This window comes from Orcinus orca, chromosome 10 (genome assembly GCF_937001465.1).
Source record: "Orcinus orca chromosome 10, mOrcOrc1.1, whole genome shotgun sequence".
In the NCBI taxonomy this organism is placed as follows: Eukaryota; Metazoa; Chordata; class Mammalia; order Artiodactyla; family Delphinidae; genus Orcinus; species Orcinus orca.
Window position 1 is genome coordinate 39,108,692 of NC_064568.1, and position 15,471 is coordinate 39,124,162.

The following is a 15,471-nucleotide window of genomic DNA, read 5'->3' on the forward strand; positions in this document are numbered from 1 at the left end:
TTAGGTTGTCATAATTTCTTCTGTGAGGTAGTATCGCTTAACTCCACAGCATTGGGAGGTCTGAATGCTAAAATGTGTGTAAAATGCCATGAAGGTACCTGGTGCTGCAGTAATGACAGCAGCAGCCTTGTTTCCCATCACCTGGTTGGGAGAAGGGAAGGTTCCAACTTTTGTTTTACTTCTTTTTTTTTTTTTTAATTATTTACTTACTTATTTTTGGCTACATTGGGTCTTCGCTGCTTCACGCAGGCTTTCTCTAGTTGCGGTGAGAGGGGGCCACTCTTCATTGTGGTGTGTGGGCTTCTCATTGCAGTGGCTTCTATTTTTGCGGAGCACAGGCTCTAGGCATGCAGGCTTCAGTAGTTGTGGCACACGGGCTCAGTGGTTGTGGCTCTTGGGCTCTAGAGTGCAGGCTCAGTAGTTGTGGCACACGGGCCTAGCCGCTCCGTGGCATGTGGGATCCTCCCGGACCAGGGCTCGAACCTGTGTTCCCTGCATTGTCAGGCGGATTCCTAACCACTGCACCACCAGGGAAGCCCTTCATTTTAATAACATAATTATTTCAGATATTGGTTTCTCTGGGTTTTTTAAAAATTTAATTAATTAATTAATTAATTTGGCTGCATTGGGTCTTTGTTGCTGTGCACGGCCTTTCTCTAGTTGTGGCAAGCGGGGGCTACTCTTCTTTGCAGTGCACGGGCTTCTCATTGCGGGGGCTTCTCTTGTTGTGGAGCACGGGCTCTAGGTGCGTGGGCTCAGTAGTTGTGGTGTGCAGGCTTCAGTAGTTGTGGCATGCAGGTTCAGTAGTTGTGGCTTACGGGCTCTAGAGTGCAGGCTCAGTAGTTGTGGCGCACGGGCTTAGTTGTTCCGCAGCATGTGGGATCTTCCCGGACCAGGGCTTGAACCCGTGCCCCCTGCATTGGCAGGCGGATTCTTAACCACTGCGGCACCAGGGAAGTCCCTGGTTTCTCTGTTAAAGTGAAATAAATTAGTATATTTCCTTTCAGTAAACTTTAAGTTAGATTTGGGTGTGAAGAGGCAGATGAGGCAGAATTATAGTTCAGTATTTACAGAGTAGTTAATGAAAACAGGCTTCTTAGGATGCAGGGGAATTCTGAGTTGAAACATGGGATGACAAGGCACACTCAGTCTGAGCCGTGCAGGCTGACAACTCCTGGGAGGGGCTGCAGGCAGCACAGGACCCTGGCTAGACTTGAGATTGGGAGCTCAAGGGAGGCAGCCCAGGGTGCCATGTGGTTGTTTTCTGTCACTACTTCAGGCCACAGCAGGCTGAGTAAGGGTCTGGACATAGATAGAAATGCTCATAATGTGCAACTCTATTTTTGGAGTCCTTGTGACCCTCTGAATGTGACCAGCTTCTATAAAAAGCCACAGGTGGCCCCAGATGTGGGTGTGTGGGGCTTCCTTTTGAAACTGTGTTTGACTGTTGGTAGTCCAGATGTCCTATGGACACATGTCCTCTTTGAGCACCTGGTCTTTTAGCTCATGTGCCAGCTCACAAGGGCCATGCACAAGAACCCCCGTGGGGTCACTGCTAGTACTTCAGCCTGTAGGTTGTATTCCCTATATTATGGTGTCAGTCCTCAGAGAAGCACCCTTCCTGCTTAAGCAAAGGTTGAGACACTCAGGTTCCTGCCCCCATAATCCTGCCGTGCTCTGAATCCTGAATGTCAACCCTGCCACCTTCCCCTCCCTGCAGTAGTGTTTGGGGACAGTATGGAAAGGAACATTACCAGGACCTTGGGTCCAGCACTCACAGATGCTTCCCTCATGTGGGGGTGAAGGGTGGCAGAATGGGCGACCCATGTAGGGTGTCCGCATGGTACCCTGTGCACACATAGACCCTGTTCAGAGGAAAGTCCTCAGTCCCGGGAGATGGAGGTATGTCCAGCCTAAGGTCTGGGCATACATGGAAGAACAGATGTTGGTCTCATGAGGGGAAGTTTTGTTGCTGAGAGGACTCCTCTTGGGGACGGCAGTGTGAACTGAGACTGTAAAGGAGGCCATGAATGAAAGCAAGTCTCCTGACTGTTGAACAGTCAGCTTGTGTGCTGGGCTTGCATGCCTGAGGTAGTTGTGTGAGTGCCTGGAAAAAACAGGACCATTGAGACTGGTGCCCTGGAAGGAAGGACCCGAAGTGGATGTCTCCCTTTCCCCATCTGACATCTGTTATCTGGGTTTTGGGCTCCTTGTAGTGTGGGACAGGCCTGAAGGCTCAGCTATCAGAGGCTTGGGGTTAGGAGGGGCCTGCGGCCCAGGCAAGAAAGTGAAGTTTTTCAACAACATTTGCTAAATTGTGGGGACACTATTGAAATGCTAATTGTAGCTCTGTACTCCACTGCCTCCAGACCAGTCTGGTATAGCTAATCTTAGAAAGAAAAGGAGATGCCAGAGGTGGGACAGGCCGTGACAGCAGGAGCCTCCAATTCCACCAAATATTCAATGTGGTTCATTCTGTGAGGGCCATGGTGAGGATCCATATCTCTGGCCACTGGGGGACTATTCCCTGCATGGAAGGCCACAGGACCCATCATGTCTGTGGGTACCATCCCTGACTGGGCCCTTCCCAGCATCTTACAGCACATTCCTCACAACTGGCCTGGCTGGCGCCCTTAGCCTGTGCAAGCGGCCACAGCCATTCCTCCGGCCTTGACACCGTCCTTTGTGAATCTTGGCTTAAAATGTTCTCAGGCCCTTGGTGATCCAGAGGAGGCAAGATTGGAGGGGAACTGGGGTTGATTGAGGTCTGCATTCTGGGTTAGAGGCTTTTTTCCACAACAGCCCTGAACTTTACAGATCAAGGCTCAGAGAGGCCAGGAAACTCGTCCATAGTCACTGTGCATGGCAGGCCGGGGAGGAAACTTCTCCCATGGGTGAGGCCATCTGAGTGTGCATGTGGGCCTCGTGACCAAGCTCATATTGCTCTTGGCACTGAGACCCCTGCCTTGGGAAATTTGATGTCAGAATATACCTAGACCTTGGGTTTTGTGTGAAATATGCTTTATTTGTTCTGGACTTCTGCCCAGTCCAAGTACTTATTTTTTCTTTCAAAGTCCTCTTTGCTGGGATTGCCTCTGTTCTGGGTGGTTAGTCACAGGTTCTTGCCTCTTGTTTTTTTTTCAATATAGCTACCCCCAACTATTTGCAGCTGGGATGTTATCTGGTGTATTCACCACGGGAATTATGACTCCTGGAGAACGGATCAAGTGCTTGTTACAGGTGAGGGTGTGATCTGGGGTGGGGGGGATATGATTTGCGGGGAGGTGGGAGGTGGCTAGCTTTTTCCATTGGGTATACAATTTTGTGTGGATGTTTATGTCCTTTCACCCTTTATAAAGACTTCAGGTCAGGTGTGCAAAACAGTTTCAAGGTTTTCAGGAACATGGAAGGAATCGTAGTAGAATCAAGAACCAGGACAGTGCAACAAATCAAATGTCACACCTGTGACGGGTGAGCTCAGACTTATCCACACTAATTAGCAGCTACTTCAGGAACTCTGAAAGGTGAGTCATGTCTCATCAGAGGTGGAAGGGAGGCCGCTCCTGCCTAACATGTTAGGTCTCTGCCATTTGCCCAAAGGCTCAGTGCCCTTAAAGTGTCTGGCTTGTTCCCAGGCCAAGGGTGTGAACTGACTGCCTGCCTTACCACACAGGGCTCCTTTTTAAAAAACTGTTACTGCTTTTTTCTTCTAATGGCTGAAGCAATTTAACACACAGTCTTTACTAGAAAAATTTTGGTAATGCAGAGAAGCACACAGAAAACAATGTATTTATCACCCATGATACCACCCCACTGTTATGCTTTCTGTGTGAATTCTTCTAGTCTTTTTGGTAAACTTGTATTAAAAAAAGTTATCTTTTGAAATAAAATTGGGGTCACATATTGCAATAGTTTTGTAGCCAGTTTTTTTCATTTGATATGTCGCAATATTTTTGTGATTTTTTTTCTCAAGCGTCATTTTCTGTATTTTATTTCAATACATGGCTGTCATTTACCCAATAATACCTTATCTGGGGACATGACAAATTATATGCCATAGTGAAGATCTCTGTAAATAGGTCTCTGCATGTGTTCCTGATTATTTTCTTAGGATAAATGTCTAGACTTGAAATTAGTATGATTAAAGGTAGGTACTTTTTTTTTTAAGGTTAAAAAGGTTTTTAATGCATTTTACTAAATGGCCTTCCTATAAGTCTGTCATTTTCTATTCCTGTCAAAAGTATAAGAGCTCTTACTTCCCAGCAGATTCTGTGGCATCTAATTTACAATCTCTGCTAGTCTGATGGGTGAAAAATTTGCATTGTTTTAATTTTTCTTGCTTTTAATTGTCGGTGGGGTTAATTTTTTTGATGCATATTAGCTGTTTGTATTTTTCCTTTGTGAAATGCCTATTTGTGTTCTTTGCTCATTTGTTTGTTTTTCTATTGACTTATAAAAGCTTTGGACATGTTTGAATTTATTATTTTGTTTTATTTATTTATTTTTGGCTGTGTTGGGTCTTCATTGCAGCGCAGGCTCTCTCTAGTTGCCACAAGCAGGGGCTACTCTGTTGCGGTGCACGGGCTTCTCATTGTGGTGGCTTCTCTTGTTGCAGGGCACGGGCTCTAGGCGCGTGGGCTTCAGTAGTTGCAGCACACGGGCTCAGTAGTTGTGGCACGCGAGCTCTAGAGCGCAGGCTCAGTAATTGTGGCGCATGGGCTTAGTTGCTCTGCAGCATGTGGGATCTTACCGGTTCAGGGATCGAACCCGTGTCCCCTGCATTGGCAGGCGGATTCTTAACCCCTGTGCCACCAGGGAAGTCCCTAATTTATTATTTTTTAAAATTTTTATACAATTTTTAAAGGTTACACTCCATTTACAGTTATTACAAAATACTGGCTGTATTCCCCAAGTTGTACAATACATCCTTGTAGCCTGTCTTACACCCAATAGTTTGTGCCTGTCACTCCCCTACCCCTAAAACCTTTGGACATATTAAGGTTATTAATTTCTTAACATATTTGGCAAGTCTTTTTCATTCTTTGCATTTGTCATTTAATTTTGTGCATTTTTTAAATTAAATTTTTTATTTTGAGATACTTATAGATTCACATACAGTTGTAAGAAGTAATACAAAGGGAAATAAAGAAATAAATAAAACAAAAGGATCCCATGTACCCTTTACTCAGTTCTTCCACAGAGGTAATATATTGTAAAATTATAGTACAATATCGCAACCAGAATATTGACATTGTTACAGTCAAGATACAGAACAATTCCAACATGCCAAGGATCCTTCATGTAGCCCTTTAATAGCCACATTCACTTCTCGTACCCCACTCCAGTCCTTAACCACCCCAGCAACCACTAATCTGAATTCTATAAGCCTGTAATTTCAAGACTTATATAAATGGAACTATACAGTATGTAAACTTTTCAGATTGGCTTTTTCAACTCAACCTAATTTTCTGGAGATTCATACAGATTGTTGCTTATATGAATAGTTCATTCCTTTTCAGTAGTCCATGGTGTGGATGTACTAGAAATATGTTTAACTTTTCATCCATTGAAGGACATCTGGGTTGTTTTCAGTTTTTGGCTATTATAAATAAAGAAGCTATAAACATTCATGTACAGAGGTTTTTCTGAGAAAATCAGTCTTCATTTCTCTGGGATAAATGCCCAGGAGTATAATTGCTGAGTCATGTGGTAGTTGCATGTTTAGTGGGGGTTTCTTTGGGTTTTTTTGGCCACACCGCACCAGCATGTGGAATCTTAGTTCCCCCATCAGGGATCAAACCTGTGTACCCTGAAGTGGAAGCGTGGAGTCTTAACCACTGGATCTCCAGGGAAGTCCCATGTGTGTTAGTTTTTAAAGAAACTACCAAACAGTTTTTTCAGAGTAGCTATATCATTTTACATTTCCACCAGCAATATATGAGTGATCCAGTTTCTCTGCATCCTCACCAACATTTGGTGTTGTCACTGTTCTTAATTTTAGCCATTCTGATAGGTGTGTAGTGATATCTCATTTAATTTGTATTTTCCTAATAGCTGAGGATGTTGAACATCCTTTCCTGTGCTCATTTGCTATATGTATATCCTGTTTGGTGAAATGTTTGTTCATGTGTTTTGCCCATTTCTAATTGGATTATTTGTTTGTTTGTTTGTTTGTTTTGTGGTATGTGGGCCTCTCACTGTTGTGGCCTCTCCCTTTTGTGGAGCACAGACTCCGGACGTGCAGGCTCAACGGCCATGGCTCACAGGCCCAGCTGCTCCGCAGCATGTGGGATCTTCCCGGACCGGGGCACGAACCCGTGTCCCCTGCATCGGCAGGCGGACTCTCAACCACTGCACCACCAGGGAAGCCCATTTGTTTTTTTATTATTGAGTTTTGAGAGTCCTTTATTCTAGATACTAGTGCTTTGTCAGATATGTGGTTTGCAAATATTTTCTCCTAGTCTATAGTTTGTCTTTTCATCCTCTCAAAAGAGTCTTTTGAGCAAACATTTTAAATTTTGATGAAGTCCAGTTTGTTAATTTTTCTTTTATGGATTGGGTTTTGGGTGTTTGGGGCATTAGGTCTTAAGAACTCTTTACCTAGCCTGCAATCCCAAAGATTTTCTAATATGTTTTTTCCAAAAGTTTTATCTATAGTTTACCTTTTACATTTAAGTCTGTGACTCCATTTTGAGTTAATATTTGTATTATGTATGAAAATTAGGTCAGAGTTCTTTTTTTTTTTTCTTTTCCCTAGGGCTGTCCAATTGCACCGTACCATTTGCTGAAGAGACTTATCTTTCTTCCACTGAATTGTGTTTGCATCTTTGTTAAAAATCAGTTGGGCATATTTGTGTGGGTCTACTTCTGGGTACTCTAGTTTCTTCCATTGATTTATGCTTCTGTCCCTTCACGAATACTACACAGTCTTGATTAGTATAGCCATGTACTAAGTCTTGAAATTGACTAGACTGATGCCTCCCACTTTATTCTTTTAAAAAAAATGGGGACTTCCCTGGTGGCGCAGTGGTTAAGAATCCGCCTGCCAACACAGGGGACACGGGTTCGAGCCCTGGTCCGGGAAGATCTCACATGCCTCGGAGCAACTAAGCCCATGCACCACAACTGCTCAGCCTCTGCTCTAGAGCCTGAGAACCACAACTACTGAACTCGTGTGCCACAACTACTGAAGCCTGTGCTGCTTCACAACAGGAGAAGCCACCGCAATGAGAAGCCCCACGCACCGCAACGAAGAGTAGCTCCCGCTTGCCGCAACTGGAGAAAGCCCGCGTGTAGCAATGAAGACCCAACACAGCCAAAAATAAATAAATTAATTAATTAATGAAAAAAAATTGTTCTAGCTATTCTAATTCCTTTGTATTGGGTTGGCCAAAAAGTTCACTCGGGTTTTTCCATAACATCTTACAGAAAACTTTTTGGCCAACCCAATATTTCTATGTAAATTTTAGGGTAATTTAGAAAATTGAGAAAAATCTTGCTGAGATTATGTTAAACCTATAGGTCAATTTGGGTAGAATTAACACATTATTTTGAGTCTTCCAATACATGGACATGTTATATCTCTCCATTTGTTTAGAACATTTGTTTCAGTCAGTTCAGTGTGTTTTCTTTCTTTCTTTCTTTCTTTCTTTCTTTTTCTTTCTTTCTTTCTTTCTTTCTTTCTTTCTTTCTTTCTTTCTTTCTTTCTTTCTTTCTTTCTTTCTTTCTTTCTTCCTTTCTTTCCTTTCTTTCCTTTCTTTCCTTTCTTTCTTTCTTTCTTTCTGTGTCGGGTCTTAGTTGCAGCATGCAGGATGTTTTAGTTGTGGCATGAAAACTTTTAGTTGTGGCATGTGGGATCTAGTTCCCTGACTAGGGGTCGAACCCAGGCCCCCTGTATTGAGAGCATGGAGTCTTAGCCACTGGACCACCAGGGAAGTCCCAGTTCAGTGTGTTTTCTAATTTCCTTTGAGACTTCCTTTTTAATTACTTAGGAGAGTGTTGTTCAGTTTTCAAGTGTTGGAGATTATTGATTTCTAGTTTGAGTCCATTGTGAGTGGAAAACATATTCTGTATTATTTACATTCTTTTAAATTTCTTGAGGTTTATGGCCTTGGATATGGTTTATCCTGGTCCATGTTCCATGGGCATTTGAAAAGAGTGTGTGTTCTGCTGTCATTTGGTGGAGTAATCTATAAATGTCGATTATATCCTGTTGGTTGATGGTGTTGTTGAGTTCTTCTCTATCCTTGATGATTTTCTGTCTAGTTGTTCTACCTATTTGTTGATGGAGGAATTTGAAATCTCCAACTGTAATTGTGAGTTTGTTTGTTTCTTCTTTCAGTTCTATCAGTTTTGCTTCACATAGTTTGCAGCTTTTTTGTATAATGTATACACATTTAGGATTGCTATGTCTTCTTAGTGGATTGGCCCTTTTATCACTATGTAATGTCCCTCACATTACCATTATATAATATCCCATATTTTTGCTTACTATGTTCTTTCTTCCTTCCTGGTGTTCCAGGGTTCCTTCTTTTAGAGTTTCTTTTCTATTAAAAGAACTTCCTTCAGCCATTCTTTTGGGGAAGGTCAGTGAATGACAAAGTCTCTCAGTTTTCCTTCATCTACGAATGCCTCATTTCCCCTTTATTCCTGAAGAATATTTTCACTTGACGTAGGGTTCTGGATTACAGTTCTTTTCCCTTTCTTTCTTTCTTTCTTTCTCTCTTTCTTTCTTTCTTTCTTTTCTTTCTTTCGTTGCGTTGGGTCTTCGTTGCTGCATGTGGGCTTTCTCTAGTTTCGTCAATGGGGGGCTACTCTTCATGCGGGATTCTCGTTGCAGTGGTTTCTCTTGTTGCGGAGCTTGGGCTTTAGGCACACGGGCTTCAGTAGTTGTGGCATGTGAGCTCAGTAGTTGTGGCTCATGGGCTCTAGAGCGCAGGCTCAGTAGTTGTGGCACATGGGCTTAGTTGCTGTGCAGCATGTGGGATCTTCCCGGACCAGGGCTTGAACCTGTGTCCCCTGCATTGGCAGGCGGATTCTTAACCACTGCACCACCAGGGAAGTCCCCACTGAGCTTTTTATTTTGGTTGTATTTTTCTTTTTTTTTTTTTTGCAGTACGCGGGCCTCTCACTGTTGTGGCCTCTCCTGTTGCGGAGCACAGGCTCCGGACTCGCAGGCTCAGCGGCCATGGCTCACGGGCCTAGCCGCTCTGCGGCATGTGGGATCTTCCCGGACCGGGGCACGAACCTGTGTCCCCTGCATCGGCAGGCGGACTCTCAACCACTGTGCCACCAGGGAAGCCCTCGGTTGTATTTTTCAATTCTAAAACTTCCACTTGGTTCTTCCTCATATCTTCTGTTTCTGTGCTGATATTTTATTTATTTGCTGTGGCTTTCTAATTTTTTTAATCTGTTTCAAGCATATTAATAATTACTCGTTGAAGGATTTTTACAATGGCTGGTTTAAAATCTTTGTCAGATAATTCTAACATCTCTGTCATCTTGGTATTGGCATCTATTGCTTCTTTTTTCTTTCAGTTTGAGATCTTCCTGGGTTTGGACATGTTGTGTGATTTCCAGTTGGAACCCGGATATTTGCATACTTTATTGAGATTCTGGATCCTATTTAATCTTTCCATTTTAGTTGGCTTTCTTTGACACCACTCCAGTAGGAAGGGAGGGATGCTGCCTCATTACTGCCAAGTGGAAGTGGAAGTCTAGGTGACCCACTCGACCTCTGTTGACACTTGAGGGTGGGGCACTTCTTTTTACTGCTGGGTGGATGTGGGAGTTCCAGTGTCTCTACTGACACCACAGGACAGAAGGGTGATGATTACAGGCTCTCAGGGATGAAAGTCCTTATTCTGTACTTGGCCTTTTCTGACTCCACCCAGGTAGCATATTGGGTACCTTGTTACAGCCCTGCGAAGGTGGAAGTCTGGGCTCCCCACAGGGTCTTTGCTGGTGTGGAAGAGGGTGAGGCCACAGTTTTTTCTATGGTGTATGGCTGGAGTAGAGTGTTTTTTGTCTAAAGATTTTCTGTCTTTCTAGGCTGTTCCTTTTCTGGTCCTTTGTCTAGAGAATGCAGGCTTTTGTTGAGGCTTCTTTTTGATCTGTGCTTCTTGGTATTCCTGGATTGCCAGTTTCTTCTGCTTTAAGTCTGAGATACATCAAAAAAGAAAATCCAGGGGGCTTCCCTGGTGGCGCAGTGGTTGAGAGACTGCCTGCCGATGCAGGGGACACGGGTTCGTGCCCCAGTCCAGGAAGATCCCACATTCTGTGGACTGGCTGGGCCCGTGAGCCATGGCCGCTGAGCCTGCGCATCCGGAGCCTGTGCTCCACAACGGGAGAGGCCACAACAGTGAGAGGCCCGCGTACCACAAAAAAAAAAAAAAAAAAAAAATCCAGGGGACTCACCACTATGTCATTGCTTAAGTCCCAAGGTCCCTAGCCAGTCTGCTTCTTCTCTCCAAACTTTCAGAGTCCTCTTATATTTTTTTAAAACAAATAATGTCTAGAGTTTTTTGTTGTACTTAGCAGGAAGATTGGGAAAATGCTTCTTAGACGTCTGTATATTGATTTTGAGTTAGGGACTGCTTGTTTTCAGTAGCCTTGTCCCTTAGTCTTTTCCATCATGGCTTCTTCCATCTCTTTTATGCCTGAAGTCCTTTTCTGCTCCTAGATGAGACAGTCCCCATCCATATTCTTCCCTTGTACTCCTCCACTCTGCTGGGTTACTACTTTGTGACTCTCTTCTCTTCTCAAACCCCTACCCTCTCAGGAGATGACCTGGCTTTTAAAAATTATTATTATTAATTTATTTATTTATTTTTGGCTGCGTTGAGTCTTTGTTGCTGTGCACGGGCTTTCTCTAGTTGCGGCAAGTGGGGGCTACTCTTCGTTGCAGTGCGCAGGCTTCTCATTGCGGTGGCTTCTCTTGTTGCAGAGCATGGGCTCTAGGTGTGCGGGCTTCAGTAGTTGTGGCATGCGGGCTCAGTAGTTGTGGCTCATGGGCTCTAGAGCGCACGCTCAGTAGTTGTGGCGCACAGGCTTAGTTGCTCCATGGCATGTGGGATCTTCCCGGACCAGGGCTCGAACCCGTGTCCCCTGCATTGGCAGGTGGATTCTTAACCACTGCACCACCAGGGAAGTCCCCTGGCTTTCTACTTCACTGAGAAAACTGAAACCACCAGAGGAGGACTTTACCAGATGCCCTCCACTGCCTCCACTCACTCACTGGCATCTAACTACATCTGTGGCTGCCTGGCTATTTCCACCACGAATGGCCCATGCTTCTGTTTGACCCCACATCCTATCCCCTCTTGCCCATCCAGAGACCTTGCTTCAACAATTCTTCTTTCTCTCTCCTTGAACATCAGTTTTTGCTCTCCAACGGATTGTTCTCTTCAGCAATAAAAGCGTAAATATTCTTGTATTTTCACCTTAAAAATACAAACTTCTCTCTATTTTACCTTCCACATCTATTTCTGTGCTTCCTGTCTTTGCTCCCCTTTACATCAAAATTCTTTGAAAAAGTTTTCTGTTTTTTTCCTACTCTTTGTCTCTAGTCCCCCTTCTCTAATTGTCAAACGCACATCAGACTGGCTTTTGCCTCACAACTCCAACAAAAGTACTTTTGTCAAGATCACCAGTGACCTTGTTTTAAAAATTTTTTTAATTAATTAATTTATTTTTGGCTGCGTCGGGTCTTAGTTGCAGTGTGCGGGCTCTTTGTTATGGCACATGGGCTTCTTTCTAGTTGCAGCAGGTGGCCTTAGTTGCCCCGTGGCATGTGGGATCTTAGTTCCCCAACCAGGGATCGAACCCACATCCCCTGCACTGGAAGGCAGATTCTTAACCACTGGACCACCAGAGATGTTCCACCAGTGACTTTTACACTAAATCCAATGTTCAGTTCTTGGGCCTGGACATTGATCCATCTTGATCCATAAACAGAATTGGACTCAGCTGGTCCCCCATCTTCCTTGAAGATCTATCTTCACTTGGCTTCTCTCCTGACTTTCCTCCTACCTACTTGGCTGCTCCTTTTCTATGTCCGTTGTTGGTTTATCCTCATCTTCTCAATCTTTTAATGTTCATGTGCACAAGGCTCAGTCATATTATACTCATCTTGTTGATGATTTCTTCTTGTCTCATGACCTTTAGACACCATCTGTATAATAATGATTTTCCAGTTTATGTCTCCAACTCAGACTTTTCCTGAACTCTGGACTAGTTTATCCAACATTTCCGTTGGATGCTAGTAGGCACCTCAGAGTCACCATGTGCAAAACTGAACTCCTGGTCTTCCTCAATACCTGCTTTATCTACAACCTTCTGTAGCTCGGTTGGTGGCAATACCATCTATCTAGTTGTTCAGCCCTAAAACCCAGGAGTTCTCCTAGATTGTACACTTGATCTCACTGTACATATCCTATTTGTTGAACAGTTAAGCTGGCTTTCAAAATATCACAAATCTATCCTGTCCCATCACCTCCATTGCAACTACATTGCTCCAGGTCACCTTCAGCACTGGCCTGGATGACTGTGAGGGCCTCCTCACTTGTTTCCCTGCTTACAGTCTATACCACACATAAGTGAGAAAATTCTGTTAATATGTCAATTCCATGCCCAGTCCTCTTTGGCCCCCCAGGTCACTGTGAGTCAGCTCCAACATCCTCTGATAACGTGGGCCTCTGTGCCATTCCTCAGATACACCAGGCTCACATGTGCTGGGATCATCTGGGGAAGTTATATTTAAAAAAAAAAAACCAAAACATTGATACTCAGTTGACATTGTCTTAAATTTATTATTTTTAGAAAAATTGACATCTTCCTGATTGAAAACTTTTCCTAACAGAACTATGACTCTCTTTTTATTTACCTCTTCTTTTATGTCCCTTGGAAAGGTTTTAGAGTTTTATTTACACAAATCCTATTGCTTGATGCACATATATTTTATTGCTTTTTTTTCCTTTTCCTAAGAACATTCTTTATTCCTTAAACAAGTCACACCTCCTGTGATTTCATTGGAAAAACAGAAACTGGAAGAAGTATTTCTGTAACTTTATCAGAGGAACACAGATCAATGTATTTAAAGGAATGCTTAACTTGAGTTTAGACATGTAAATCAGTTTAGGAGACATTGTGTACTATCTAGCGTATTCAAGTTTTGCTACTTGAAAGTTGACTATGAATTGATTTTTCTACCTTAATTTAACTAATAAATTTCTAGTCATACCTACTATATTCCTGGCAAGGGGCTAGAGATATCATGATCAACAAGGCCACGTTTTTGCTCTTGGGAATCTCATAGACTTGATTTTCTTCTCCAGTACAAGCCAAGCTCTATAAGAAGAGCTAGTTTAAGACATTGCAGATTTCATGAAGGTAGGCACTCATTTTAAAGAACAGCCTTTAAAACTCTTGAGTCCACGCAATTATTTATCTTGTACTCATTGAAGTTATTAGGTACCTAATAAAAAATACCGAGAGGTTGCACGGTAAGGAATATTTCACCTAAATATGCAATATTAGACCAATGAACATGGACTGTCATATTTCTAGCATTATGGAGAGTTCTGGATTAGGTGCAGGTGCCCCTTCAAGAAAACTTGATTTATTTATTTTTTTTGCGGTTCGCGGGCCTCTCACTGTTGTGGCCTCTCCCGTTGCGGAGCACAGACTCCGACGCGCAGGCTCAGCGGCCATGGCTCACGGGCCTAGCCGCTCCGCAGCATGTGGGATCTTCCCAGACCGGAGCATGAACCCGTGTCCCCTGCATCGGCAGGCGGACTCTCAACCACTGTGCCACCAAGGAAGCCCTGGAGTATAATTCTTTATTGCTATTAGAATGGGATTCTTTTCCATTATTTTTCAACTAGTTATTGTTTGTATGTACAAAAATTTATTGGACTTATATATTTATTTTGTAAGTATTTCTCCTTGGAACTATTAAATCTGAACTCTCTTTCCAGCTTTAACTACTCTTTGGTTGATGCCCTTGTGTGTTCGGATTCCTCTTGACTCTGTACTTGCTGTGGATCCTACATGGGGCTGTCTTTCTCTCAGATCTTTTGTGGGATACCTCCTGCCTGCCCTCAGGCTCTTGGCTCTTAGGCCCTGGAGCCCAGAGACTAGGATAGGGGGCCTCTCCTTGGCCCTCTCCTGGCTCTACACAGGACCTCTATCCAGGCATTTAGAGCTCTGAATACAATTTCCAGTTCACCTTCTTTTAACCAAGCTTCATGATCAGTTAGAGCTTGGAGTGGATTTAGTAGTCAGTGGATATTTGTTGAAGGAATAAGTGATTGACTGAAGTATTTGTCTCCTCCCTTCTAGACTGGCAACTAGCTTTTTTTATTTTTCCAACTAGCTTTATCGGGAATGCTCTTGTATTTGGGAACTTATTTTTCAACGTATTTTCCATCTCCTCTGTTGATTTTTTTTTCTAGTCAATTTGTTTATATTTTGTCATATATTCACCTAGCCTTATTTCATAGTAACTTCCACCAATATTGTACCTTCTAAATAACTATCGATTTGACAATGATAGTTATATTATTTCATTGGTCTAATGCATAATGACCACTCCCACACTCACTATGTAATCTTCTGTAACCTGCTAGGTTTGTTGACTTTGATGTTGCTGTTGCTGACTTGATGACTCTTTCCTCCCTCTCAGATTCAAGCTTCTTCAGGGGAGACCAAGTATACTGGTGCCTTGGACTGTGTAAAGAAGCTATACAAGGAGGCTGGGATCCGAGGCATCTACAAGGGGACTGTGCTCACCCTCATGCGAGGTAACCTTTGAGGCCCTCCATCTGAGGTGATTTGCCACAGAGGGTCTTGCCTGGATCTCCCGACGAGCCTTGGCACCATACATGCCACAGCTCTGACAGGGCTGGCACTGTGTGTCCTGGTTTTAGGCCATCTTACCTCTGGCCAGCATGGACACACATGAGGATGGGGGGGACCCTCCATCCTTCTGATAGGCTGGCCGTCAAGGATGGAAATCATGAGCTTGGCAGTCGGAGGGGAGTAGCAAGTGGAAATCGTGACTGGAGGGATGAGTGGGAAGAAAGAATGACTTAGGAGCAGTGGAGCTCTTTTTGGCTTGAGAGGCATGTCCTATTGGGGTGGCAATAGAAGAGGCAGAGACAGCTCAACCCTTGTCCTGAGATGACAGCTTGGGGGAAGGCCAGATGTTAGCTCGTTTATAACTGCTTGGAGTGGGCATATTAGTGTGGACCACTCAGAGGGCCTTTGAAGATGAAATAATGTCGTGCATGTTAGCGCTCACTCACACCAGTGCTCGCCCCAGAGCAGCATCTGGTCACTGCAAAGTGATTATTGCAAATAGGAAGTGCTGCTGAGGAGCTTCTCAGGAAACCTTCAAGGGTCCAAAGCCAAGCTTGGTCCTTCTAAGATCAGGAAATCTGCGAGAATTTTTATATCATTTAATTTACCTCT

General features: G+C 43.7%; 1 protein-coding gene across 1 annotated transcript in view; it reads left to right on the forward strand.

The window, feature by feature from the left end:
- The window catches only part of SLC25A20 (solute carrier family 25 member 20), a 29,345-nt gene that overhangs the window by 11,072 nt on the left and 2,802 nt on the right, over nt 1-15,471 (forward strand). Inside the window, exons 4-5 of the mRNA XM_004283911.3 lie at nt 3,150-3,240; nt 14,684-14,801. Coding sequence (XP_004283959.1) covers nt 3,150-3,240; nt 14,684-14,801 — 209 coding nt within the window. The remainder of the gene's footprint in view (nt 1-3,149; nt 3,241-14,683; nt 14,802-15,471) is intronic.